This window comes from Electrona antarctica (assembly GCF_951216825.1).
Source record: "Electrona antarctica genome assembly, chromosome: 19".
Taxonomy (NCBI): domain Eukaryota; kingdom Metazoa; phylum Chordata; class Actinopteri; order Myctophiformes; family Myctophidae; genus Electrona; species Electrona antarctica.
In genome coordinates this window covers 2,414,617-2,441,386 of record NC_136800.1, presented here as the reverse complement: position 1 = coordinate 2,441,386, position 26,770 = coordinate 2,414,617, and the positions used below count along the sequence as shown (strand labels likewise).

Here is a 26,770-nt window from a genome sequence, read left to right as displayed (position 1 = left end):
TCAGCAGTACACAAACCGTTGCCTAGCAATGTCATCATAGATCTCCATATATGGGCATTAAAGGGACACAGACAGACGTGGAGATGTCGCCATGGCAACCCGTTTGTTGATTCGGGTGACGTCAGCGCTTTCGCGCAAACCGTTGCTAGGCAACACTGTTGCTCAATGTCTAGAAAGGGGCGGAGTCGAGCATTCCTCTTCACATGCGGTCACTTCCGCTTTACTTCCGCGTCTATTATGTAAACAGATGGAGTGGAGGAATGCTGCGGTCGACCACGCTTTATTCCGATACTTAAAACTACTTGAAATTGTTCGTTTTTGTTGTACTCTTTTTTTTGTCCAAGTCTGTGTTTATATTCTTAATTTACTTGCCGTTCGTTTTTATCGTTCGTTTTCACGTGTTGTCGTTGTGTTGATCAGACAGTGTCTTTGAAGTGTAGTGACTTCATTCTACATGAAGAAAGGCACGGTGAAGTTGATGCAGAGGGCGGTGGGCTCTACGGAGCATTGTTCAGTTCCTCTTTGCACTTCTTCAGCAAAGTTTACAACTTTGAGTTTTCACCGTTTCCCAGAAGATGCTGAACTGAGGGCCAAATGGCTGGTTAATATAAGAAGGGACTACTTCACCGTCACTCCTCGGTGCTATGTGTGTAGTAGGCACTTTATGAAAGAAGACGTGATAAAGAAGACACCAGGTGGACTTCATCGGCTTAGAAAGGGGGCCTTGCCTGTGTTGTTCGAGTGGAATCATGGATATGAAGTCCGTCAACGCGCTAGTGTTTGGCAGAGGAGAGAAAGACCCACTAACTGCCCAGATCAGACTGTCAGAGACGTGGATGGTGATGCTGAAACTGCGATGGAAGTGCCTTGTTGTGACCACGACTACTGCACAGCCCCTGATTCTGCCGCTGTTGGCCTGACATGGAGTGAGAGGGATGAGATGGAGGATGAAATCACTCAACTGAAGAAGCAGGTGGAGGACTTGAAGTTGTCACTGCAATGTAGGTTTGGGCTACATCGATTTGAAGGCTCAGACCAACAGATTAGAAACTTCACAAGGTGAGAATAACTTGCATAAAGCATACCAATTTCATATGCATTATTTATTTATGTAAATGTCATTACATGAAAGTGTAACCTTGCTCATGGTTCTAAACAATGACAATCCTAATTTGTCTCCAAGATTTGCTACCTATGAGCACCTGGTGGCGTTTTGGCACCTGATTGAACCATCCACAGGCAACATGATCCGAGTCACCCGGGCACGGAGAGCCCAGCAGAGGAATGAGGAAATATTTATTCCATGTACTTACTCAGTAAGTTTACTCGGGCTGTTTTAATATTTTGTACTGTGCTAACCGTTACTGTAGAATCGCTATACCAGAGGGGCAGGCAACCTAGCACTGGGGCCAACATTGGCACAGGGGAGGGGATCACTGGCACACTGGCATAAGTGTGTGAGAGAGGGAGAGAGGATATTTAAAAAATAAAATAATTAAATGTAGTACTCTCGCATATGTATGCAAATTACATTCTGCACATAATTCTACATTAATTCAAACTCAGAACTCTGACTGGGGAGGGAGTCTGAGAGATAGGTGGGTTATTTGACTGAATCTACTGATCCTTGCATCCTGATGTGAAAGAAAATAATATATCGACAAATACGACAATCAAAATATGTTGGAAATATTCATTGATGTGTTGTCATAATTAAACTTAAGATATGAATGGCACACTGACTATCAAGAAAATAAAAACATGTCACTTCATGTGAAAAAGGTTGCCGAACTCTGCTATACCACATACCCGTAATGGTGTAATCAAGACCATGTGAACTTGTGAAGTTAAAGTACTGGGGGTGTACAATGGCAGGAATATGTATAGTATGCATAAGTCATGCCACTGCCCTGGATTATACAATGTGGCAAATTAATGTCATTTTTTTTCCTATTCTGTAACAACATTGCTAGACATAATTGTCTATGTTTTGCACATTCTCTGTCAGAGACATGCTCTTCTTCCGGTGGATGAATTCTTCCTCTTCCTCATGTACCTGGCGTTGGGGTCCACAGAAGTTGACCTGGCAGATCGTTTCGGGATCCACCCATCAACGGTCAGCCGGATCATAACAACGTGGACATATTACCTGTACTTTCTGCTGGGCTCACTGAAACTCTGGATGTCCCAAGAGGAGGTTCAGGCTGTGTTGCCGAGGGAGTTCAGGCAGAGCAAATACGCTGATACATGCAGGTAAACGCAATCACTGGCATTAGTCTAGATCAGGGATGGGCAACTGGCGGCCCGGGGGCCACATGCGGCCCCCCCATTCATTTAATGCGGCCCATATATTATTTATTTCAGCTGTTACAATACAATTGCAAACATGACCGCTTTAATTACTTCAGTCTATAGATTAGTAGCTTAATGAGTAGTATTACAATGTTTTATGTCTGTTTTATGTCCAATGCATTTGTATTTTGTTCATAAAGTCAACATAACTACGGTAACTGAAATTATATAAAGAGGTTACTTTTCAGGATTCCAATAAAAAAATAGCCAAAAGATATTCAGGATTTAAATTAAAATATAGCAAAAATAGCTGATCTACAAGCTCAAAATGCGTCGCAGTGCAACACGTTTTGAGCTTGTAGATTGGCTATTTTTGCTACGACAGTATGCAATGTGGCCCTCTGGAGTGAGTGTGGAAATATAGTGGCCCTCTCCATCGTCAAAGTTGCCCACCTCTGGTCTAGATGGAAAGGGGGTCCACAGCGCGCATAGGGTGGTCAGTAGAGGGCAGTGTAGTCTTAATGTTGTGTGAGCATGGGCGGATCAATGTATCTCTCCAGACATTGTTAAAACCTGAGAACTGTTTTCTCTGCATCACTTTGATGTTTGAAAAATAATTCCTGATGTTACTTCATTTTGTAGGTGATTGTCGACTGCACAGAGCTAAGATGCCAACAGCCAGACAGTGTGTCTCTTCAGAGTGAGATGTTCTCATCCTACAAGTCTCATTCCACCCTGAAGGGCCTGATCGGTATGGCGCCTCACGGAGCAGTCACCTTCATATCAGACCTGTATGCTGGCTCCATCAGTCACAAAGAGCTGTTTAAGCAGTCAGGCCTCCAAGACCTGCTGACAGACGATATGGCTGTGATGGCAGACAAGGTTTTGTTTGTTGACTGTATCCCAGGTCAACTGTATCGCCCGCCCTTCCTCTCAAAACAGAGCCAGATGCCAGCAGCAGATGTTAATAAAACCCAGGAGATTGCACACCTTCGAGTCCATGTTGAGAGAATAATTGGAAGAATTAAACTGTGCAAGCTCTTCCAGTCTGACATCCCTGTCGCCTTGATGGGAAGCATTAACTCTTTGTGGACTGTGGCCTGCTTACTCAGCAACTATCAATATGGACCTCTGGTTAAGACCTGGGCACAACAGTGATGAATTGAGACAGAGGCTGATATGTAGATCATAAAATCACACCCGTGTGAAGTGAGGGGCGCTCTAATCATCGTACATCATCATCAAGAATGGTGGTCCCTTATTGGCCAAGGGTGGCCACCGATATACATACATACTCAGCCGATTTGCTCAGACACATGACGTAAATTCTCTATTCATTGTCAATGGCATTTAATGTTTGTGTTCAGACCGAATGTACACTATAGGTGTTTATAGGGGGACCTAGCGCCACTCAAAAATGATTAAATGTCAATCATTTCAATGTATATTTAAGTTGTCATATCGGCTGGGATTTATTTTATTAGGAAGCCTACAAGGCAAACAGACATTCCTTTTTGATTCATATGTTCCAATGTTCAATGCCAAACACACAATTAAATCATTAATCACTATTTTTGAGTGACTTATTTTAGTGTCATCACTTTCATTTCTTTAGAGAAAACATTTTTGTCAATTATTAAGTGTGCTTAAAGGCTTGTCATAGATACTGGTCTGCTGTTCTGATTCTTTTTTTTTCATCTAGCAGCTGCTATATTTCATTTGGAGTTGTGTAGTGCTGTTTAAAACGGCTTTTATGATGTTTTATGAATGATACAACATGCACACTGAGCAGGGACCCCATGTAAATCTCTCACACACACACAAACACTACTTTTCTCAAGTAGTTTAATCTCTTTTTCTGTATCTTTCCTGTGTTTCACAACTGCGGCACTGTTAAAGGGATAGTTCAGATTTTTTGAACTTAAGTTGTATGAAATACTTGCCATTAATATAGTGGTTGCAACTGTATTAATTGATTGCCCGAGTCCTGTGGTGGGAGTGCTGCTCTGGTTTTGGTGAAATATCAAGTAGTTCCGGTCATTTTGTGGGGGGCACTGGGGGCCACGCAGTAAAAGTAAATTAATCCACAAAACTAACGTAATTTGTATTGTTGACCTATTTCTAAAATATTAGTGCAACTTCCGTTCTTTTTTTACCCCTCTATCACACAGAACTATGTTTTTTGTGTCCATATCACTACGCCCAAAAAATAGTTCCATGTGATAGAGGGGTCAAAGTTGAACGAAAGTCGCGCTAATATTTTAGAAATAGGTCAACAATACAAATTACGTTCGTTTTGTGGATTCATTTACTTTTACTGCGTGGCCCCAGTGCCCCCCACAAAATGACCGGAACTACTTAATATTGACCAAAACCAGAGCAGAACTCCCACCATGGGACTCGGGCAATCAATTAATACAGTTGCAACCACTATATTAATGGCAAGTATTTCATACAACTTAAGTTAAAAAAATCTGAACTATCCCTTTAAGTCTCGTTGTACATCTATATATTACTACAGCATCACAATCATTGTATTCATTTATACTTTGGCTATTCAAAAAATAGCATGGTATGCATCTGTATCTGCATATACATCTGTTATTTTTCAAAATGTGTGAAATTGTTTGGAATATTTACCATTTTATTTTGCATTTTCTAACATCTCTTCTGTGGGGTACCTGGCACACAACATTTTCAGATGGGGGTCCTTGAAAAAGGTTTGAGAACCACTGGTGTAAATACAATGAACTTTCTACATAAAAAATCAAACGGTGAATTACAGTATTCGAGACCAATATATATTCCACACTACATGGTCCATACGGGGTGCGCACGCTTTTCCGACACACCAAAGGTCCGAAGCGTACCCTGCCAGTGTAACACCCGAGATTCGAACCTGCCTCTCCCATGTGGGAAACCAAACATATTCTACCACTTGGCCAGGCTACCTGTTAGTACTACAAAGTGACAGTTCATATTTGACATCGAGGCACTTTGCATCATCTTCACATCCATCCATGTGAAAAAGGTACTGACCTCAGACCATGAAATTGTCATTTTATTTATATAAATGTGTGTGATGGGGTTTCAGGATGCTCCACTATTGACCTTAAACGGAAGGCTCCCAGACATTTTGAATGCCACCCCAGGGAAATGCCTGCAGTACGTTGTCATTGAAGGTAATCTCTCACCCAGTGTTTTGTATCAGTGCTAGTGATCTGGACATGAGCTGACTTAGTTCTTAATTGTGTACTTTTGTCTCTCTCTTTTGCACATTGTGTGTATGTATGTATGAGTGAATGAATGTCCATGTGTATAGGGGCAGTGCAAACTGTGGGAAAGCCACTGAGGAGTCAGTTCCAAGAAAGCACCGTTGGAGTGGTGCAGAAACTCATGCTGAAGGAACACAAGCTGGTGTGGAACTGCCTTGCTCGAATGTGGTGAGATACCACGTCATTATAGCCTAGCCCAGCCCCAGCCTGTGTGCTTTCTGGTCAAGACGGGCGGGAGCCAGTCAAAAACAGGCCGTGGATCCTATTGGTTCTCTGATCTGAGCACCCGCTCCCCTCCTCCCCTCCCCGCTAGAAAACACGTCGCGAGCAACGCCTCGTGACGCTCGGGAAACACGCACAAGAACATGAATGCGTAACAACAGTTTTGCACGGACACGCACACACTCCTTCGCTCTAAAATAATTATGTACACACACTGTTATGCGTTCACCTTTTTTTGCATTTCCAATCATCTCTTTGACCCGGCAAAAAAATGCATGGTCCCTCCCTAACATTTTACTCTACTTTTTATTTTTTATATACACACAATGCAGAGAGAGCCTCCTGTGTGCTCTGGCATGAGAGAAAGGACAATGGGTGGGTCCGCGTGGGGGTGCCCTGGGTGCGGCAGCACTGGGGTGTGGTCAGCACTGGTTGGCTGCACCCGGCCGGCAGGGCACTGCTCCATGTCCGCGGTGCTCTGTTGGACGGTGTGGCTGATGCAATGGCTGGTGCTGGTTGCACCTTGGTGATGGCTGCGCCCGGGGGCGTCCCCCTCCGTGGATTCGTCTAGCTAGAAGCCTGGAGGAGAGGGCCAATTTGGCCAATCACTGCTCGACCCGTCAACTGAGAAAAATAATTAGCACCTTTTTCACATTGGCCTATTATAGCGCCACCAGGAGGCCACAACCTGACCTTGCCTGGTGGAGGCCTGTGCCCCGAGGGGCAGTTTTTCTAGTTCGTCATAATGTTTTTGTTAGTTATCAACACTGGTACTAACTCTGTGCTGGCCTTGCCTTGCAGGACAGTGAGCGGGTGCTGCACCAGAAGGTGAACTCTGTTCCCTTCAGCTTGGTGGGGGGCGGACGAGGCGGTGATCAGGGTGCTGTGTCCCCTGGATGCCTCGGGCCTGGACATGGAGGTCATCCATGAGGAGTTCCACCAGGCCACGTTCGGCTTCTCCGACATCATGCTGAGCGGGGAGAAGCCCAAAGGGCAGCTGAAACAGACTGAACAGATGCTCAAGGTACTACTAGAAGGTGCCCCTAGAGCAGGGGTCATCGCCATGTTGGCTTGTGGTTGATAGTTTTTGTAATTAATTAACACCCTCTGCAGTTGGGATTTATTATTGGGGCGGATGGCAACCACAAGGTTCCCAGTTCAAACCCGGGCTCCCCCAGAGTTAGTGTCGAAGTGTCCTTGAGCAAGACGCTGAACCCCTAATTGCTCCCGATGAGCTGGTTGGTGCCTTGCATGGTTTCCTCTGACATCGGTGTGTGAATGGGTGAATGTAATGCACAATCTATGTAAAGCACCTTGGATAAAGGCGCTATATACATGCACCGTTTACCATGTACCGTTAGGTGGGGGAAGAGTGGGTGAAATTATTTTTTTACATGCTTTGAATTGGACCCTTACAGCTCAGTAACTTTAAGAGCGCACAAATGGAACCAAATGGACTCTTACAGGTGCATTTGGTTCCATTAGTACGCTCTCAGAGTTGAACCATAGCAGTAGATATAAACAGTAGAAACTCTGGGCAGTATTATGCGTGTCTTAAGTACCAGGTCTTATGACTTAACTTAAGACCTGGAGGCGTGGTCAATGCTGTTTGGCCACTCAGAATAGCCAAATGGCATTGATCACACCTCCAGGTCTTAAGTTAAGTAATAAGACCTGGTACTTAAGACACGCATAATACTGCCCACTGTCTCTTGTGCGTATAGTCATAGTGTTTTATGCAGTTGAGCGGTAGATAGTGAACCACAGAACACATGGGGAAATGGTAATGACTAAGCTAGGGAGAAAACACAAAAACAAACCCAAAGGAATGGATCCAAAGCTCTCCTTTTCTTTTTGGGCAGGTGGGCGCTGCGCTCACAGGCATGGGCGAGCTGATCCTGGACACGGACCGGGTCCTGAAGCTGCGTCCGCCGGCCAACGGCTCGGACTACTTCCTGACCACGGCGGACTTCGAGACGCTGCGAGCGGAGCAGGAGAGCCAGGCGGTGGTGTGGCAGGTGCTGGCCTCCGCGTTCGCCCTGGCCGGGGCGGCCGGCCGTGCCCCTGAAGAGGAGGTGGGACCGCCAGCGACTGAGGAGGGAGTTGGAGGGACTGGAGACGGCGGGGACGGGTGCCTCGCAGCAGGACGGCGCGGCGGCGGAGGTGCCCATGGAGAACGCCTGCGTGGTCTGCCTCAGCCGGCCGCGCGGCTGTGTCCTGCTGGACTGTGGACATGTGTGTGCTGCTGCTTCAGCTGCTACCAGGCCCTGCCACGGCCCAACTGTCCCATGTGTAGGCAGAGCATCAGGCGAGTGGTGCCTCTCTATCAGGCATGAGGCCCTAGCCTGGCTAGTAAGCCAGACTCAAATCACACTGTCGTGTGGTATTTGAGTCTGGAGATGCTGTGTATGGATCTTGTTTCCCGGGGGGTGGGTTCAAACATTTTCTCTTTGACGCAATTGGTTAGAGCTACTGTCAGTCAAAGGTCTCAAGCATTGAACGTCACTGTACCAAAGCCCGCCCATATTGCATACCGTGTCCCGATTGGCCACACCAGTTCTCTGGTGTAGGAAATGGGCGTACAATTGAGCCTCTCCAGACCGTAATCCGCCGGCAGGCAATTTTTTTTTGCCAACGGCTGATTCGGTCTGGCTTATTAGCCAGGCTAATGAGGCCCTGCCTGCCACAGCCAGCCCAACTGTCCCATGTGTAGGCAGAGCATCAGGCGAGTGGTGCCTCTCTATCAGGCATGAGGCCCTGCCTGCCACAGCCAGCCCAACTGTCCCATATGTAGGCAGAGAGCATCAGGAGAGTGGTGCCTCTCTAATCAGGCATAAGACACTTTGACCAAGACATTCAGTATGCACACGTATATCCAGTAACAGTTATTGGAACCCTTGAGCTGATTTTCAAAAAAAAACCTACTCTTGTAGGCAACCAAATGTTTTGGTTGAAACTTGAAACAAATAGTGTTTTGTTAATGCACTATATTCTGATAGCAATTGTTTTTGATAGTTGCTATAGCATTTGTTCAATAACCTTATTAAAGAGCCCGCTCTTTAATAAACATACATTTTCCAGGTGCGTGGCCAAATTTCATCCAATAAATCCAATGGATACCCATTTATCAGCTTCATTTTTATCGTGTTCCAATTTTATCATCACTTCCAATTTCACTTGTTTATTCTTTATCCCGTGTGAGCACTCTCTCCATCCTGATTGGATAAAATTGGTATCCCCGGACCCCACCTGAAAATGCATTTTCTGTTTTCTAAAGGGCTGGAGAAACATGGAGACTCCTGTTACTGAAAAACACTCTATATAACCTATAACAATGATTACTATCAGAATATAAATAAATATCACATACAGTACCCTACCTTAATGCAGATTCTGTGGTATAGCATCAGTATGCTTAGTAGGTACTAGGTTCGGGTAGACAGACGAGTGACACTGTAACCCCTGATTTACTTGGTTGCGCACAGTCGATGAGGCCTTTACGAGGGCCATTCGAGCCGCAAGTGGAGTCTGCAGTACTACCGTTGCCCAGGTGGAGCCTGCAGAACCATTGCGGCTCAAGAATCCACCACTTCTGAATGAAGTGTCTGGTGCTGGGAGTCTGGTACAACGCACAGGTCCTCGCTGTACTCCTGGTGAGAGCAGGTGTGTGTAAGTCAAGACTTGATCACCCCGGCTGGGTCACCCGAGTGTGGGGTATGATGTTCGCGAGACCCGAAACCCTGATGACCTTGGGATACATCACTGATGATACGTCCCAGTTGCCACCATTCTCGTTCTTGTGCACCAAGAATAGCCGATCTACGAGCTTGTAGCCTGTCACGTTAGGCAGGCCACTAAATATCAACACTTTTAAGTTGAAAAGACAAAGATAATGTTCTTTGGTGTCCTCCAAATATACTGTTTGGAATAAGAGGCGGTTTAATTGTTCTCAAAAACAATTTTATATAAATACAAAATTTGAAAGTGGAAATTATAGTATGTTGTGTAGATGTTTTGTGTTTGTTTCAGTGCAGTTATATTAAAACTGTACATACATGATGTACTTAAGTTATTGGAGAAAATAACATCTTTGAAAATGTGTAAATATAGAAAGTAGCCTAACAATGTACAGTAAATGTACAATATAGATTGGTTATTTTCCCACATGTTTGTTCTGTGCCTTAATTTAGCCTCAGCATTACCGTTTTGGACTGATTGTAAAATAAAATATGCAACAGTATGATTCTCAATGTTTTCTAGATCAGGGTACACACCTAGTCCAGGGTCCGAGCCAGATTTTGGTGGCCGAAAATTTTTTGTATTTGTATAGTGCTTTCAAATTTGAGAAATGTATAATGGGGGTCAATGGCAGAATGGCATGTCAAAAAATCACTTTCACCTAGAAACTCTATTCACACTTAATAATTCAGCTTACTGTGGACACATGCTGGAACTTTTTACTTTGAAATGTTTTGTAGTTTTTTTGTTATTTAACAAACGCCCAGCCCATGTCTAACCAATGACTAGTCTAAACTAAGTATGCACCCCCTATAATATAGCCCATGGTCTCAGACAGCATACTATAGCATGCCGTTTTTCATCATTTTTGAGGATTTGAAAAAAAGATGAAAATCACTCCGAGACCATGGACTATATATAGCCCATGGTCTCGGAGTCATTTTCGTCTTTTTTTAAAATCCTTGTTTTTCATAATTTATAGCGCATGGTCTCAGATGGAATACTATAGCATGCCGTTTTTCATCATTTTTGAGGATTTGAAAAAAAAGACGAAAATAACAAAGAAGCTACAAAACATTTTAAAGTAAAAGGTTCCACAGTAAGCTGAATTATAAAAAGTGTGAATGGAGTTTATAGGTGAAAGTGACTTTTTGACGTGCCATAGAGCTGCCATTGAGCCCCATTATAAGTTTCTCAAATTTGAAAGCACTATATTTCTAAAACTATGAAACATTTCAAAGATTCCTTTTCAGGCAAACATGTCCACCGTAAGATGAACCTAAATAGGTTTGAATGGGGTTTCTAGGTGTAAGTATGTAGGACTAGTAGCATGCCAAAGTTTGTGCTATTGCCATTGAGAATGCATTGGGCGTTTAAGTTAAATAACTCAGAAACTACAAAACATTTCAAAGTAAAAAGTTCCAGCATGTGTGCCCACAGTAAGCTGAATTATAAAAAGTGTGAATGGAGTTTCTAGGTGAAAGTGACTTTTTGACGTGCCATAGAGCTGCCATTGAGCCCCATTATAAATGTCTCAAATTTGAAAGCACTATATTTCTAAAACTATGAAACATTTCAAAGATTCCTTTTCAGGCAAACATGTCCACCGTAAGATGAACCTAAATAGGTTTGAATGGGGTTTCTAGGTGTAAATATGTAGGACTAGTAGCATGCCAAAGTTTGTGCTATTGCCATTGAGAATACATTGGGCGTTTAAGTTAAATAACTCAGAAACTACAAAACATTTCAAAGTAAAAAGTTCCAGCATGTGTGCCCACAGTAAGCTGAATTATAAAAATCACACCCGTGTGAACTGAGTGGTGTAAGGTCTTATATAGCCTGTCTGACGTAATGAAATCATGTCTGACGTAATGAAATCACACCCGGGTGAACAGGGTGAACATAGCAACCATGCTCATTTTTTCTGCACAGACTAACAAAGCCAGTTGTAGGAGTGGTTTACACCACTCAACAACCATGCTCATTTTTTCTGCACAGACTAACAAAGCCAGTTGTAGGAGTGGTTTACACCACTCAAAAAGTGTGAATGGAGTTTCTAGGTGAAAGTGACTTTTTGACGTGCCATAGAGCTGCCATTGAGCCCCATTATAAGTTTCTCAAATTTGAAAGCACTATATTTCTAAAACTATGAAACATTTCAAAGATTCCTTTTCAGGCAAACATGTCCACCGTAAGATGAACTTAAATAGGTTTGAATGGGGTTTCTAGGTGTAAGTATGTAGGACTAGTAGCATGCCAAAGTTTGTGCTATTGCCATTGAGAATGCATTGGGCGTTTAAGTTAAATAACTCAGAAACTACAAAACATTTCAAAGTAAAAAGTTCCAGCATGTGTGCCCACAGTAAGCTGAATTATAAAAATCACACCCGTGTGAACTGAGTGGTGTAAGGTTTTATATAGCATGATCAGCTGTGGTCTGACGTAATGTCTGACGTAATGAAATCACACCCGGATGTGATTTCACAACTGGCTTTTTTTGTGCAGAAAAAATGAGCATGGTTGCTACGGTCATCCAGTTCACCCGGGTATGATTTCGTTACGTCAGAAATTATTTTGAACATAGCAACCATGCTCATTTTTTTCTGCACACAAAAGCCAGTTGTAGGAGTGGTTTACACCACTCAAAAAGTGTGAATGGAATTTCTAGGTGAAAGTGACTTTTTGACGTGCCATAGAGCTGCCATTGAGCCCCATTATAAATGTCTCAAATTTGAAAGCACTATATTTCTAAAACTATGAAACATTTCAAAGATTCCTTTTCAGGCAAACATGTCCACCGTAAGATGAACCTAAATCAGTTTGAATGGGGTTTCTAGGTGTAAGTATGTAGGACTAGTAGCATGCCAAAGTTTGTGCTATTGCCATTGAGAATGCATTGGGCGTTTAAGTTAAATAACTCAGAAACTACAAAACATTTCAAAGTAAAAAGTTCCAGCATGTGTGCCCACAGTAAGCTGAATTATAAAAAGTGTGAATGGAGTTTCTAGGTGAAAGTGACTTTTTGACGTGCCATAGAGCTGCCATTGAGCCCCATTATAAATGTCTCAAATTTGAAAGCACTATATTTCTAAAACTATGAAACATTTCAAAGATTCCTTTTCAGGCAAACATGTCCACCGTAAGATGAACCTAAATAGGTTTGAATGGGGTTTCTAGGTGTAAGTATGTAGGACTAGTAGCATGCCAAAGTTTGTGCTATTGCCATTGAGAATGCATTGGGCGTTTAAGTTAAATAACTCGCGGACCTTCTTGGGTTTCTTGGTCTTGTTGATGCACTTCTTGTAGATACAGAAGCCCATGCAGCCCACCAGGGCTAGGACCACCACCACCATGGCCCCTATGGCCCACATGGGCACTAAGAGGGGGAGGCACAAACAATATGGTAAGTTAAAGAACAGATTTTAACCACTTAAATCAGCGGTTTTCAACCACGGGGACCACTCCCCAGCTAAATGATGGCGAGTTGGTATAACCAAATGGACCCCTTATTAGATCTTTAAAGGACCACTTCACCACTTTTCAACATCTCTACATATAATTGATCCTCACTGATGTTCATGATAAAACACCACCATTTTTTTCTACTCTCTCTCTAGGAGGGCTGTGGGCAGTTCAGAAAACGTGCACCAGTGACATCATCAATAGAAACTGCAGGCTTTCTTGTCCTGAAAAGTTGCAATGCGAAAATGGAAGCCATCGTTCTCACGATAATACAAATCTAAACATTTTTGTTAAAAAAAATCTTGTTTAAAAAAAAAAAAAGCCTAATGATGATGTCACTGGTGGACGGGTTCCTGAACTGCCCACAGCCCTCCTATGAGACACAGACTGAGTAGAAAAACATTGTGCTATTTTATCATGATTATTAGTGAGGACCTATTATATGAAGATAGGTTGAAAAGTGGTGAAGTGGTCCTTTAACTCTTGAGACCCGTGAAATGGACCCGTAAGGTCTCTCAAGAGTTACATTATTGTTAAACATGTGTATTAGTTAATTTGCAAGAAGTCTACACAAGTAGAGAAGGTAGAAGAAGTGTTATTTTGCCTGTTATCTCTCCTATGGTGCCACATCAATGCAGCATGGAAATGTGGACAAAATCGCATCCAACGACAACAAAATATTCTTGGGTCTGAGAGGCTGAATCTCATCAAATTGTGGCCCCGTGGCTCAAATGCCAAATAAATAATGGATAATGAAAAGGGTTGAAAATCACTGACTTGTTGTTGTGTGATGCTATTGCAAACGACAGATCTATACAAGCTCAAATGGTGAAGCAACACTATCGTACGACAATAAAGTATACTATAGGGTTTAAGTGAAGGTTTTGGGAGATGTAGAACGAGAAGAACTTACTTCTGACTTTAGTTTGAAGTTGGGGTTATATAGGATTAGATATTAGTTATTATGCCTGATTTATACATATTTACGCGTGGGGATCACACACTGTAAATAGCTGATCTACACGCTCACAAATAAGTGTTGCAGTACAATGCGTTGAGAACTTGTAGCTATTTTCGGCTATAGCTATAGACATGTTAAAAAATGCAAAAAAAATGTAAAATCACTGTACTTGTTGATGTCTTCACAGGTAATAAAGGCATGAGTGTGTGACTGTGTGTGCGCGTGTGCGGTGTGAGTGTTTGTGTGTGTATGTGCACTCACTTGGCAGGTGTGTGAGCTCATTGAAGAACTTGTTCTTCATGTGGTTGTACTGGTGGTGGTTCATGTGGGGGGGAGGAGGGGCTCCCTTTCCTCCTTTGCCTCCTTTGCCTCCTCCGCTGCCCTGCGGAGCCGCTCCCCCGCCGTGCCGACCAATCGCATCGCTGCGCTGCAACCACAAAGAGGAGGAGACAAAAAAACGGTCAGACATCCACTATTGATCTTTCTAAAAGTAACTTCTGCTTAATCATTTCTGTTTTGGATATGAAGCAATGATGAAAATAATATTTCATGAACACAAATCCTGCAACTGTTCAGCAGCATCAGTTTGATTCAAATAAAACCTTCATCAAGAGTGTCTTACAGCAATGATACCAACATCTACTCATATATAGACCCCTTCTATGTTCACAAACAAGCAAGCAATGTGGCACATATTGACAAAAACACATACATACACACACAGACTCATGTTCATACGATCCTTTTGATGAGCCCAGACCTTAAACTGAGCCTATATTTCTAACCTGTGCCCTAATGTGAAAACATTGACCTGAACATGATGTGGTCTTAACATGTGTTCATCTATACTGTAGAGCAGGGGTTCTCAACCCGTGGGTCGCCCCCCACCCCTTCTTTTTTTTTTCTTAAGTTGACATAGTACACATAGTACATGCATAAACTTTCCTTAATGATTATATCTGGTTTCAGTATTTATTTATGTTATCTCTGCTGTCGGGAGGAAACCTCTTAACTCCAAAATCTTCATTTTTCAGGAAATGGAAAAACTAATTTTACATTTGTCAGAAATTGAAGAAAAACATGTATTTTTTTAAACAAAGCAATACTGCCTCATCAAAGTTGGTATTGTGACTTTGTATATTTATCAGATACTTGCATGTGTCATTATATTATCACCAATTTACCCAAATTCAGCTCAAGTGGAGTTAGGTGGTTTTCTCTGTCAAGATACTGAAGATAGTTCTTATCAATGACAGAAAAAACCTCTTAACTCCATTGACAATGAATCTCCAAGTTTGATTATCACACATGGACACACACACACACACACACACACACACACCCTCTTTTAGTATTATGTCTGTCTCTCTCGCTCACTCACATGTTGCACGGGCACACACACGTGCAAGTTTGATTATCTCTCACACACACACGCATACGTACACGCACGCGCACAGCCTCTTTCAGTGTCTGTCTGTCTGTCTGTCCCTCTCTCACTCGCTCACATGCGCACGGGTGCACACGTCAAGTCACACACACACACGCACGCACGCATCACACACGTGGGACCGACACAAACAAACATGCAGGCACGCAAAAGTTAAATCCCGTTCCTCCCATTCGTACCAGCACGCAAGAAATTACAATATATCCATTTGAAACGCTCCGCCATGACAGTCAGATAGTAAACACTAACTCTTCGCGTCATCAGTCTCTCTCGCTCTCTCTCTCTCTCACACACACACACACACACACACACACACACACAAGACACGCATACACACACACACACACACACACACACACACACAGGACACACACACACACACACACACACACACACACACAGAAACTGTCGTTCTTTTTGTTTACCTTCCGCGCGGCGCTGAGGAGCTGCAGTCCCCCACAGATTGATTGATTGATTGATTTAAATATTTATTAACAGTTTGCAGAATTAACTGTTAACTGTTAACTGTGAGTGGACGACCCAATTAAGCATTACACTTGTTTACAAGAGGGTCCACCATGTTCAATTCATCAAAACATTTAGAGCTTACAAATAGACACTTCTATATAGTCAAAGAACAGAACAGGAATTCATCATAGAGGTAAAAAGGGAAAAGGATGGAGTTAACTGTTTCTACCGACAGTTATGTTGATCTGACCTCATCAAACCCTGTAGGCTACACTCAAGACAGCTTCATATATGGCCAGTACAGATTACAGAATTCATTCCATATGTTGATCTGACCCCCCATCCCGAAGCGCCAGGGCTAGCCCAGCAGTCTGCCGTCACCCAGGCAGATGCATCCACGCCTCAGGCCCAGGGCGTCTTACTGGTATATAACTTTTATGTCTTTAAATGTTCTGATGAATTGAAAATGGAGTACCCTGATGTAAACAAGTCTTATAGTGATTTATTTTTTTTGTAACAGTTTTTGTATTGACCTTTACTGTACCCACTCTACAAACTGAATAGAATTTTCAATTAATGAATGAATCAATCAATCAATCAATCAATCAATCGGGCAGGGTAGGCCTACCAACATCTATATAGAACATCTATTCTATGTTTGTGGAAATCTTTGTATTTAATGTAAAGCAGATTTAGTTGTGTTTCCTGGTATGAAATGTGCTATACAAAATGTACTTAAAGTGGATTCTCTAAAATGGTGTAGCTACTGTACATGTACATCATTTCATGTCATATTTGATATTGGTTTCTTAAAATTCACAGATCACCACCACGGCATGAGGAGAAAAAGAAACAATGCTGCCCTCTGCCCTCTGGCCTTGGGTTAACATTAGTTCATTTATAAAATATCTATCACTGGCCAAAAGACAAAAAGCCATAAATAGGCAGTAGTGTAAAATGACTAACAACTACTATTACTACTGGAATTGGGTTACTTTCATTTTAAATTAATTGTCTTCCTTTTACTACTGACCAGATTTAAACCCCTTACCTCTGTTATTACCCTGTTTTAATTTGTATTTGTATGTAAAGCATTTTTGAGTACAGTGGAACGGAGCTGTCATAATCCATCCAGAGTGAGGTCAGAGGTCATTCCCCAACTTGGAGGCCAGAGTAATGATTCTGCAGGAACCAAAGTGAAACCTGCAAACTACCATGTTAAGACAGACGTAAAGGCAACAAAGTAGGAGTGCAAGAACAGAGAGGAGACCGCTAGGCCCGAGGCTGAGGTGTTTCAGTGGTAACAGACCAGTAGTATTAATTAGTGGCATATCATTCATATTGCAATATAGGCATATATACACACATACTGTACAACTCTGACATACAGCTCTGAAGTCATCAGAGGAATTCACACGTCACATGAGTGCCTGTTGATTAAGTCAGATGAGAAGCTGATGAGACAGTTACCATTGTCTTAGAACAGTGCAAGAACTCATGATCCAACCTTTAGAACACTGTTGCTACTGAGGCACAATGGAGTCATTTGAGAATCTAAGGTATAAATATTCATTACAACAGTCACATATCTTTAGATTTTTACAAATCCGTCATTATGTAACAAAGAACATGCAAGCCCCTAGGACATCCTTCCTAGAAAATATTCTTACACAACCTGTGCCAGAAAGATTTATTTCCTATCTGTATGAATGTTTTGATGTAAGTTCAAACCACTCCACTGATCATATTCGAAGGCAGTGGCAGATTGACTTGGAATGTCAGATAGAAGACAATACTTGGACAACAATCATAGGAAATACACTTACTATTTTGAGTTGCAATAATGATAGACAATTCAAAATTTTACACAGACTCCATTATACACCTCTACTGAGAAGCGAGCTTGGTCTCAGCTCTCCTAACTGTAATAAATGTGACACAGAAGTTGGTACATATGCACATATGCTTTGGAAATGTACAAAGATACAGGTGTTTTGGAATGAGGTGAAGAATGAGCTGGACACCTTGCTTGGATACAATTTGAACTTGTCACCTCTCCAGTGTGTACTAGCAGCTAAGGTATCCAGTGCAAGGACCAGACACAACGCCAAGTTGGTTGGAATACTCTTATACATAGCGAGAAAGACTATACTCAAGCTTTGGATTCATAGAGGTTCACAGTGGACCCTTCTAGACTGCGCTTCAATGTACCATATTGGTTGCATACATGGTACTTGGTTGCATACATGCTGAAAATAGCAGATCGGCTATTTCCAGTGTAAAATCAGCCATTACGACGGCATCAAGGGCCGCGAACATCCATTTTAGTTTAAACAACTGTAGATTTAGTCGACTAAAATGTTATGATATTTAGTCGACTAAAACTAGACTAACACTACAACATTCCGGGTGACTAAAACTAAATGTGGTGTCTGCAGACGAGCACACACACATTATCCACTTGAACCCTCTCCACAGCAGGGGTTCCCAAACTTTGTCATGACAAGGACCCCCACATTGACACTAATTAGCTAATTAACACATGCCAGGGACCCCCATAAGAGAAGACTTTTACAGCTATTCAAATTAAACCAGTTTAATTTCAAGGACCCCCAGTTTGACATGCATATTAGTCTACGGACCCCCATTTAATGGCATTTCTATCTCTAAATCTGTTAATTTAACTCTGAGAGTGTACAAACGGAACCAAATGGACCCGTCAGGGTCCATTTGTACACTCTCAGAGTTACAGACCCATAAGGGTCCATTTGGTTCCTAATTATCATTTAGCTGGGGACCCCCTGGAACTACCTCAAGGACCCCTGGGGGTCCCCGGTCCCCACTTTGGGAACCACTGCTCCACTGCAGTGGTTGTCTGTTCAGTCCATTATGCCATTATACTGCATGTCATGCTGTTTACAAGTTTGTCCACCAGGGGGTGCTCATGTAACACACTTCTAGGTTAGCAGTAGTCTCTCGAGACAGACTGTTGACTGGCAAAGAGGGCGCTGTTTTTCCTTTGTTTGACGATGGGTTCTCAGATTGTGTTTGCAGTGACAGCTTAGAGTATATAGTGACAGTGGTGACCCTGCTGATCTACATAAGAGAACCAGAAAACCACAAGGTGAGTCTTACACACACTTGTAGGACTGTATGCCCAGGCATGCATAGGCTACTAAACATACTGTATGTTAGTAGCCTATAGTAGCTATTTATGTGTAGGGCTATGTTACATACACGTATATAAATAGCCCTGCCTATAGTCCAGAAGACTATAGGCTATATCTCATTTGGCCAGGGGGACTGAGAACAAAATGCATTCAACACATGTTTTGCATATATTTTCCAGTGGCCCCGGCCTCAGTGCCTGCAGGAACCCCCCTGAAGATGATGATTTCTGATTCTTCATTGTTCTTTGCTCTGGTGTAACGTGTGCGTTATTGTGATGTTTTCACTCTGCATTAATTGTTTTCGTGTTGCTTTGAATGAAAATGTGTTTGACGAGGCTCTTTCATGGCCAAATATTTTATCTATGTTAAAATGTTTAGTTTAGTTACCGTAGCAGCTTGTCTCCTGCTGCTGCTGCTGGATGCGTTTGTGTTCATGGTAACCAATGGAAGCTTCCTCTACTACACACAACACATTGTGGAGAGAACATTCTTCATTTTCAGGACTTTTGTCTTTATTTCAAAAGGCACAAAGAAACAAACATTACATTATCTCATCAATTCAACTGTTTAAAACTATATGAATAGTTAAGTCACAACCGTCGACTTTACAGTAATGAAGGTGCATTCAGTTCCAATGCGCTTTTGAAATCAATGGACTTTGAATGGTTTTCATGCCTTCATAATGGACTATATGTACAGTATACCAACTTCAATGAGGTGTTCATCCAACAATAGAGATAAGTAACACAAAGAAAAGGATACAATACAAAGTAAAGTTGCTTAACTGTGATTTAAAAAATAATCTTTAAATCTTAAAAAAAATAATCAAAGAACAAAAACATAATAATAATATATCAAATACATAAAAAATGTTATCATGAATCATACGTAAGCAAACAACCTAACAGTGGAATATCTATATAATGAAGCTATGCGTATACACTATAGAGTGTATACACACGTAACACACGCAAGTTACATACGTTGAGCCTATGCAAAGGAACAATAACCTCCTATTTACACTATGGTTTACTGCTCATAACAAACACTGTTCTGTAAAAAATTATATAAACAAAACACAGAGCAAAAAATGGAGGGATTACACATTAGCTTGAATGACAATGCAAGATTATTCATATTAATACCCTAATCGCATAAAATATGTAAAAGTAACAATTGTATAGCAACCACTGACTATAGCCCTTCATCAAGTTGACTATTTTAATTCTCCTACACAACTATTTACGTGTTGCTGTTGCCTGCTTGGGATATTAATTCTCCGGGCATGGTCCCATAATCTTATCTTCTACAGAGGAACCACAGAGAGCATCCTGACTGGATGCGTCACTGCCTGCATAGGCGGCGGTTGAGCCTGACGTTTGGGACTAATAATATTTGTAGTATTATACAGCGCCAGCATGGATGACTGACCGTGACATTAAATTAATTGATTCAACCATGCTCCCATAACAAGCTAAATAACAACGCAACAAGGCTTCCGTTTCAAAATCACATCTTATGTCTGTCCTCGTTTAGCTTTGGTCTGTGTGGACTGGGAGGAATTATTTCTATTTACAACCACAAACACCAGGTAAAGTACAGTACTTGTTCTAATGTCTGTCTGTTCCTGTCAATCTTTTTTTCTTTTTTTGCCCCTTTTTCTCCCCAATTTCTATTTACAACCACAAACACCAGGTAAAGTACAGTACTTGTTCTTCCGTCTGTCTGTTCCTGTCAATCATTTTTTCTTTTCGTTTTTCCCCCTTTTTTGCCCCTTTTTCTCCCCAATTTACTCATTATGCCAATGTATTGCCCCCCACACACATTTCTGTACATTGTCACAAGCTCACCTGGAGCTCCTACCGGGAGGATGTAGAGCCTTCATCTGACTCCTCTCACCCAACACTCCCTGCTGACAGGAAGGAATACTCTGTAGGATTATGTGCAGTGACTATATATACATATATCACCCTCCCCGCCCGGCTTCTCTACCCCGAACATGGGCCAAATGTGTTCGTGTAGATGCTCGACAAAGCCAGATGCATTGTGGTGGATTCTAACCCCCTCCCCCCCAGACTCCGCAATGGTGGGCACAGCTACTTTACTGTGCCACCCGAGCGTCTCAAGGGTCTATGGGGCCTGGACTCCAGTCTCAGCACTGGGTCCAGCTTCAACAACTACTTGTTGATCTATCTCTTCATACTGGTGGTATTCTGTCTCCTCACTGGGTCCAGCAGCTTCAACAACTACCTGTTTGTCTATCTCTTCATAATCTGAGTCTTCTGCCTCTTCAATGGGGCCAGATTCAACAACTACTTGTTCATCTATCACTTCATACTCGAGGCCAGATTCAGAATCAGAACCAACAACATTATAATACTCGATATCAATGTTCTCATTTCCGACATTATAATGAACCGTCGCAGTGTCCCACACTCCTGCATTATGTCTTCTGGTGGCCTGGAGAAACACAGAAACACCCAACGTTAAGTCACTGAATCATCATCTGGCTGAGAACCCTCCTATCTCTCTATTGTTTGTTTGTATATGAAGACACGTGAACTCTGGTTTAACTGTCATTTACATTCCAGTCTTGTGTTGTGTAAAGATGTATTACCTTCCAGAGACAATAGAGGGCGATGGGTGGGTACAACAGCACCACCAACAGCAGCACCACCACAGTGATTCTAACTCTGCTGCTGTTGTGTGTCGGAGGGACTGTAGGAGGGACTGTAGGAGGGACTGTGGGAAAAAAAACATCACCAAATAAACCTTCATGTTTGATTGAATCATGCCTGACGGAGATTCATATTGTGAGTTTAACCCATTTAAACCTGAGGCCGATTCTTAAAAAAGGGCTTCTAAATGCTAACAGTTCTATGTCAGTGGTGCTCAACCTTTTTCATGTCAAGGACCCCCAGAATTATCTGTATTTGGCCCAAAATATGTTGCAAAGATTTGAGTTAAAAAAATTCACTCTGAAAGAATATATATATTCAAAGAATTGAGCCACATTTTCAAGATGTATCAAGAATAGCAGACCTGCAAGCTCGTAGCGTGGCACTCGGTGACGCGCTACAAGCTTGTAGGTCTGCTATTTTTCAACAGCTAAAGTATAACATAACGCTTAAAACACCAAAAGGGGTTCCCGCCCAGAATGGTTTAAAGGTAATTTCATTCAGGTTACCTGTGACGGTGAGAGAGAGGATGTCGCTCTCAGAGGAGACATTGTGAGAAAACACGTTGGTGTGTTTTATAACAACGTCGACGTGATAAGCACAGCTGTAATTCCCTTGGTGGCCGGGGCCTGCTTCGAAGAACAGGAAGTTGGCAGAGTGATTGACAGCTGGCTGGGTGTGGTTGTGTGTGCTGTTGGCTCCAGTGAAGGTGAGGTGGAAGGAGCCGTCTGGGTACTGTGGCAGGATGGAGCAGCTGATGCTGAAGTTGGAACCTTCCAACACCTGCTGCCCCTGCTGCTGGCCCTCAGAAACCCCGTTTAGAGTGGGGAAGACACTGATGTTTGGCTTAAACAGAAGATCTGTAACAAGACACGAGTGATTGAATTATAGTACAGCAGATATTTACATACAGTATAGAGTAGCCAATGAGATGGAACCAAGATTAGAGATCCAACATATTGTAAGGCTTTTGTATGGCTTTTGCTGAAATTAGACGATGCAAAAAAAGTTATTTTAAATTAATTCAGAAAAAGAAACATCCTGTTTCTATGCTGTAGATAGGTAGGTTAAGTAAGTAGGCAAGTAGACGGACGTCACTGTTTGTGTTACCTGAACAGATCACCTCCAATGTGACAGTGGAATTCTGAGACAGTGTCATTCCACACTCCCTCAGTGAAGACTCGGTTCCAACACAGTCAGCTGTGATCCACCACACAGGTTGAACCGTTGAAGCAGGACTCCTTTGTGTTGAAACGTCAGAGCCACAATCCATCTGCCTACACACGACAGAGGATGACTTCAGGTTCCAGTCGGACTGACCATCCACGGGTCTCCAGTCTCCCTGGTGTTGCATCTCCAGTACACCGCTACAGTTACTGTTTCCTCCCACCAGCCTGACGTCATCAGGCTCTGTACAGAGAGAAGACCGTTACAAACCATTTAGAGCAGACATGCCTTGTGAGCCGAAAGTGTTCAGTTCTCCCACTCCATGTTAATGGATGGTGGTGTTCTGTTAACAGATGGTGGGGATCTATTCCTAACACTGTCTAACACTAACACATGGTGAACTGTCACTCCCAAGACGGCAAACGGGTGACTTCTTGGAACGGATTTGACCAAACGTCAAACTCAAAACTCAAAGTTTGAGCACGGAATATGCAACTTCCGTGCAACTTATATATAACGGGTGTCCCTGGCTGTGGCACACCCTCATGCCATGCTCAGCCAATCACAGTGCATAATGGGAATAATGGCACACCTTCCAGCCAATCGGCCAACCACATCGCCAATGTCGGCCATACATGGTTAATTTTGCTGCAATTCCGTCCTCAAAGTTTGGCGGCATAGATGGTAATTTTCCCTCCTCATACTTTGAGGACATTACTAAAATTATTAGATTATACCTGAGCAGGTGAGTCCAACAGTCTTGTCAGGTGAGCAGGTGGTGTTTCTAGTTGAGTCTGAGGTTCTACAGTCCAGGAGAACAGACTCGTTGCCTTCACACTGGAACTCTTTGGTCCACATCGAAGCGTTCACTTCTCCATAGAGCGCCCCCTGGGGGACTGAAGGAGCCCCGCAGCCAAGATCCCTACAGACCACCTTTGCGTCCTGCTGGTCAAAGTCATCTTCACACACTGAGACCCAAGACTGATTAGACTTCACCTCCAGTCTGCCTGAACACACACTGGTCCCATTCACCAACCTCACAGACTCTGGAGAGAGAGAGAGGGGGGGGGGGGGGTGGTTGTCAACATACGTGTATCTTATTAATGTTTCAACACGCACGCGCATGCACGCACACACGCACGAGTTGTGGAGGTGAAGTGGAGTCCACATTATTGTAATAGTTGAGGTCACTGTTTATTTGTTTTACCCGAACAGAACACCTCCAGTCTCTCAGTGGAATTGTGAGACTCCTTTGTTCCACACTCCCTCAGTGAAGATTGAGATCCAACACATGGAATCTTCCACACAGGTTCAACGGTTGCATCAGACCTCCTTTGTGTTGAAACAGCAGAGCCACAGTTCAGCTGTCTACACACTACAGATGATGACTTCAGGTTCCAGTCATAAATAGAACCCGCTGGTCTCCACTCTTCCTGGTGTTTCACCTCCAGTATACCAGAACAGTTACTGGTTCCTCCCTCCAACATGACATCACCAGGCTCTGTACAGTGGCAAAACGAGGCAAAGAATAAAATAAAGTACTATTACTTTCATTGTTAAATAGGAATCCGAATTATCTCAGGCTAGCAATGTCATTTTCATGTTTTAAACTAGAAATATGTGCTCCTCTGAGCACAGGACTCCACCGACAATATAGTAGAGGTCAATCTTAGCCAATCTGGATGAAATATGAATTATTGGACAGGTCTCCCTTGATGACATGACCATAGAGGTAATCAGGGCAGCTGCTGGCCATTTGGGTTCCCTAAGCATAATATATTTGTGGTGCCTTGTGCTTTGTGATAACCCTTTTCAGATGGATCCCCATTAGCTGCCACCAAAGTAGCAGCTACTCTTCCTGGGGTCCATGACAAACAATACATATAACACAACACAATCAAAAATAACACTGCACAATAAAAACAGGTGCAATCTTGAAAAAAATACATTCATAATACAAAATACAAATGCATTTAAGACATTAAAAATACAGAGAAAATAAAAACACTAAACAAGACATCCCCTTAAATGATGACAGTTAATTAAAATTAAAATTGTGGTAATTGATCAGGTGTCTCTTAAGGAGCCTCTTAAAACTAGCCTTACTGGGTGCTTCCGTGATTATAGTTGGTAACGTGTTCCATACTGAAATAGCCCTGAACATTACAGATCTGCAAACCGCATTTGTTCTGGGTTTTTCTTTGACCATGTGGCCACTAGTAGCCTGCCTGGTAGCATGACTATGACGATCTCTCACATACTGTATTTGTGAATACAGACAAACTGGTTGTTTACTATGACAAACATTCCTAAAGAAACTCACTAAATTGCATGTCAACCTCTCCTCTACTCTGAGCCATGAGAGACTGGCATGCAAACTTTCTGTACTCTGCCTCACACCCACAATGTGGTGCGGTGCTGGATTACTTCTTCAATTCGACCAATTCCACAATTCAATTGGACTACGGTGGCAGCAGGAAGTACACGGTAATAGCCTAAATAGCTCCAGTTTTACCACCTTGGTGATTCACAACCATATGCTTATATTGGATGTGATTTCTCATCCCATCAGAATCAAAGTAATCACAGACATGACGTTGTCTGCAGCTAGAGTACATTTCACTCACTGCACAGGGAAGTGAATGATGCCAGGCTGCAGGTGACCACAAACCACATTATGTCACATTATGTGAAATGTTCTTTTCTAGTTGTGATTATTATTACCTGAGCAGGTGAGTCCAACAGTCTTGTCAGGTGAGCAGGTGGTGTTTCTAGTTGAGTCTGAGGTTCTACAGTCCAGGAGAGCAGATTCGTTGCCTTCACACTGGAACTCTTTGGTCCACATCGAAGCGTTCACTTCTCCATGGAGCGCCCCCTGGAGGACTGAAGGAGCCCCACAGCCAAGATCCCTACAGACCACCTCTGCATCCTGCTGGTCAAAGTCATCTTCACACACTGAGACCCACGATTGGTTAGACTTCACCTCCACTCTGCCTGAACACGCACTGGTCCCATTCACCAACCTCACAGACTCTGGAGAGAGAGAGAGAGAGAGAGAGTGATTTTTTTATCAAAAACAAATACATTACACTTTTCCAGGACTGCTCCGCTCATCTCTGAAATGCCATTTTTTTAAGAGTGGGGGATCTTAGTTGAGATCATTCAAGAATACATTTTCCAACATCACTACGCACAAATAAGGAGTTGTCTAAATGTAATAACTAATTTTTGTGTATTCAGAATTCCTAACATGTCTCTGTAATGGACAGTCAGGACTCGGTAACCTATTAATATGTGAGCATTTTGTTGGTGGTACTTTATTTAGTACTTCAGGTTAATACAAGTAAAGATGTTTGTGTGTATCAGAACACAAGGGAGGTGTGTGTTCTGTGTGTATCAGTTTTGGTGTCTCAGGTGAGGCACAGACAGACAGACAGACAGACAGACAGACAGACAGACAGACAGACAGACAGACAGAACAGGTGTTACCTGAACAGATCACCTCCAGTCTGTGGGCTGAAGTATAAGACGCATTTGTTCCACAGTCCTTCAGTGAAGACTCAGAGCCAACACAGGGAGATGTTATCCACCATACAGGTTGATTTGTAGAACCAACCAGTCTTAGTGATGAAACAGCAGAACCACAGGATAGCTGTCTACACACTACAGATGATGACTGCAAGGTCCAGTCAGAATCGTCCACTGGTCTCCACCCATCATGGAGTTTCATCTCCAGTTTTCCAGCACAGTTACTGGTTCCTTCCACCAATCTGACATCTGTACAGAGACGAAAGCAGTAAAAAAAAAAAAAAAATGCATTACTTTCATTTTAAGTATGTTTTAAGACTCTACACAGTCTATCCTGCAGGGGACACAGAAAGCATCACCGG

General features: G+C 42.7%; 1 protein-coding gene, 1 long non-coding RNA gene and 1 pseudogene across 3 annotated transcripts; 2 read left to right on the top strand and 1 right to left on the bottom strand.

Annotated features, from left to right (window-relative positions):
• The first annotated feature begins 417 nt into the window (after positions 1-417).
• On the top strand, positions 418-2,101 carry LOC306943280. The gene is made up of 3 exons (XR_013792379.1): positions 418-1,059; positions 1,184-1,316; positions 2,009-2,101. It is a non-coding gene; the product is annotated as an uncharacterized lncRNA (long non-coding RNA).
• A 944-nt stretch (positions 2,102-3,045) lies between these two features.
• Positions 3,046-8,125, top strand: LOC306943778 (mitochondrial ubiquitin ligase activator of nfkb 1-A-like; annotated as a pseudogene). Its single transcript has 5 exons — positions 3,046-3,174; positions 5,387-5,474; positions 5,615-5,735; positions 6,596-6,813; positions 7,652-8,125. The product of its transcript is annotated as a mitochondrial ubiquitin ligase activator of nfkb 1-A-like (transcript).
• An 11,825-nt stretch (positions 8,126-19,950) lies between these two features.
• LOC306943235 (uncharacterized protein) lies at positions 19,951-23,084 on the bottom strand. Its single transcript, XM_079529453.1, has 4 exons — positions 22,824-23,084; positions 22,223-22,573; positions 21,653-21,777; positions 19,951-21,495 (listed from the first exon to the last, which is right to left on the bottom strand). The coding sequence occupies exons 1-4, from the start codon at positions 23,065-23,067 to the stop codon at positions 21,166-21,168; spliced, it is 1,050 nt and encodes a 349-aa protein (XP_079385579.1). The 5' UTR covers positions 23,068-23,084; the 3' UTR covers positions 19,951-21,165.
• Between the last annotated feature and the right edge of the window lie 3,686 nt (positions 23,085-26,770).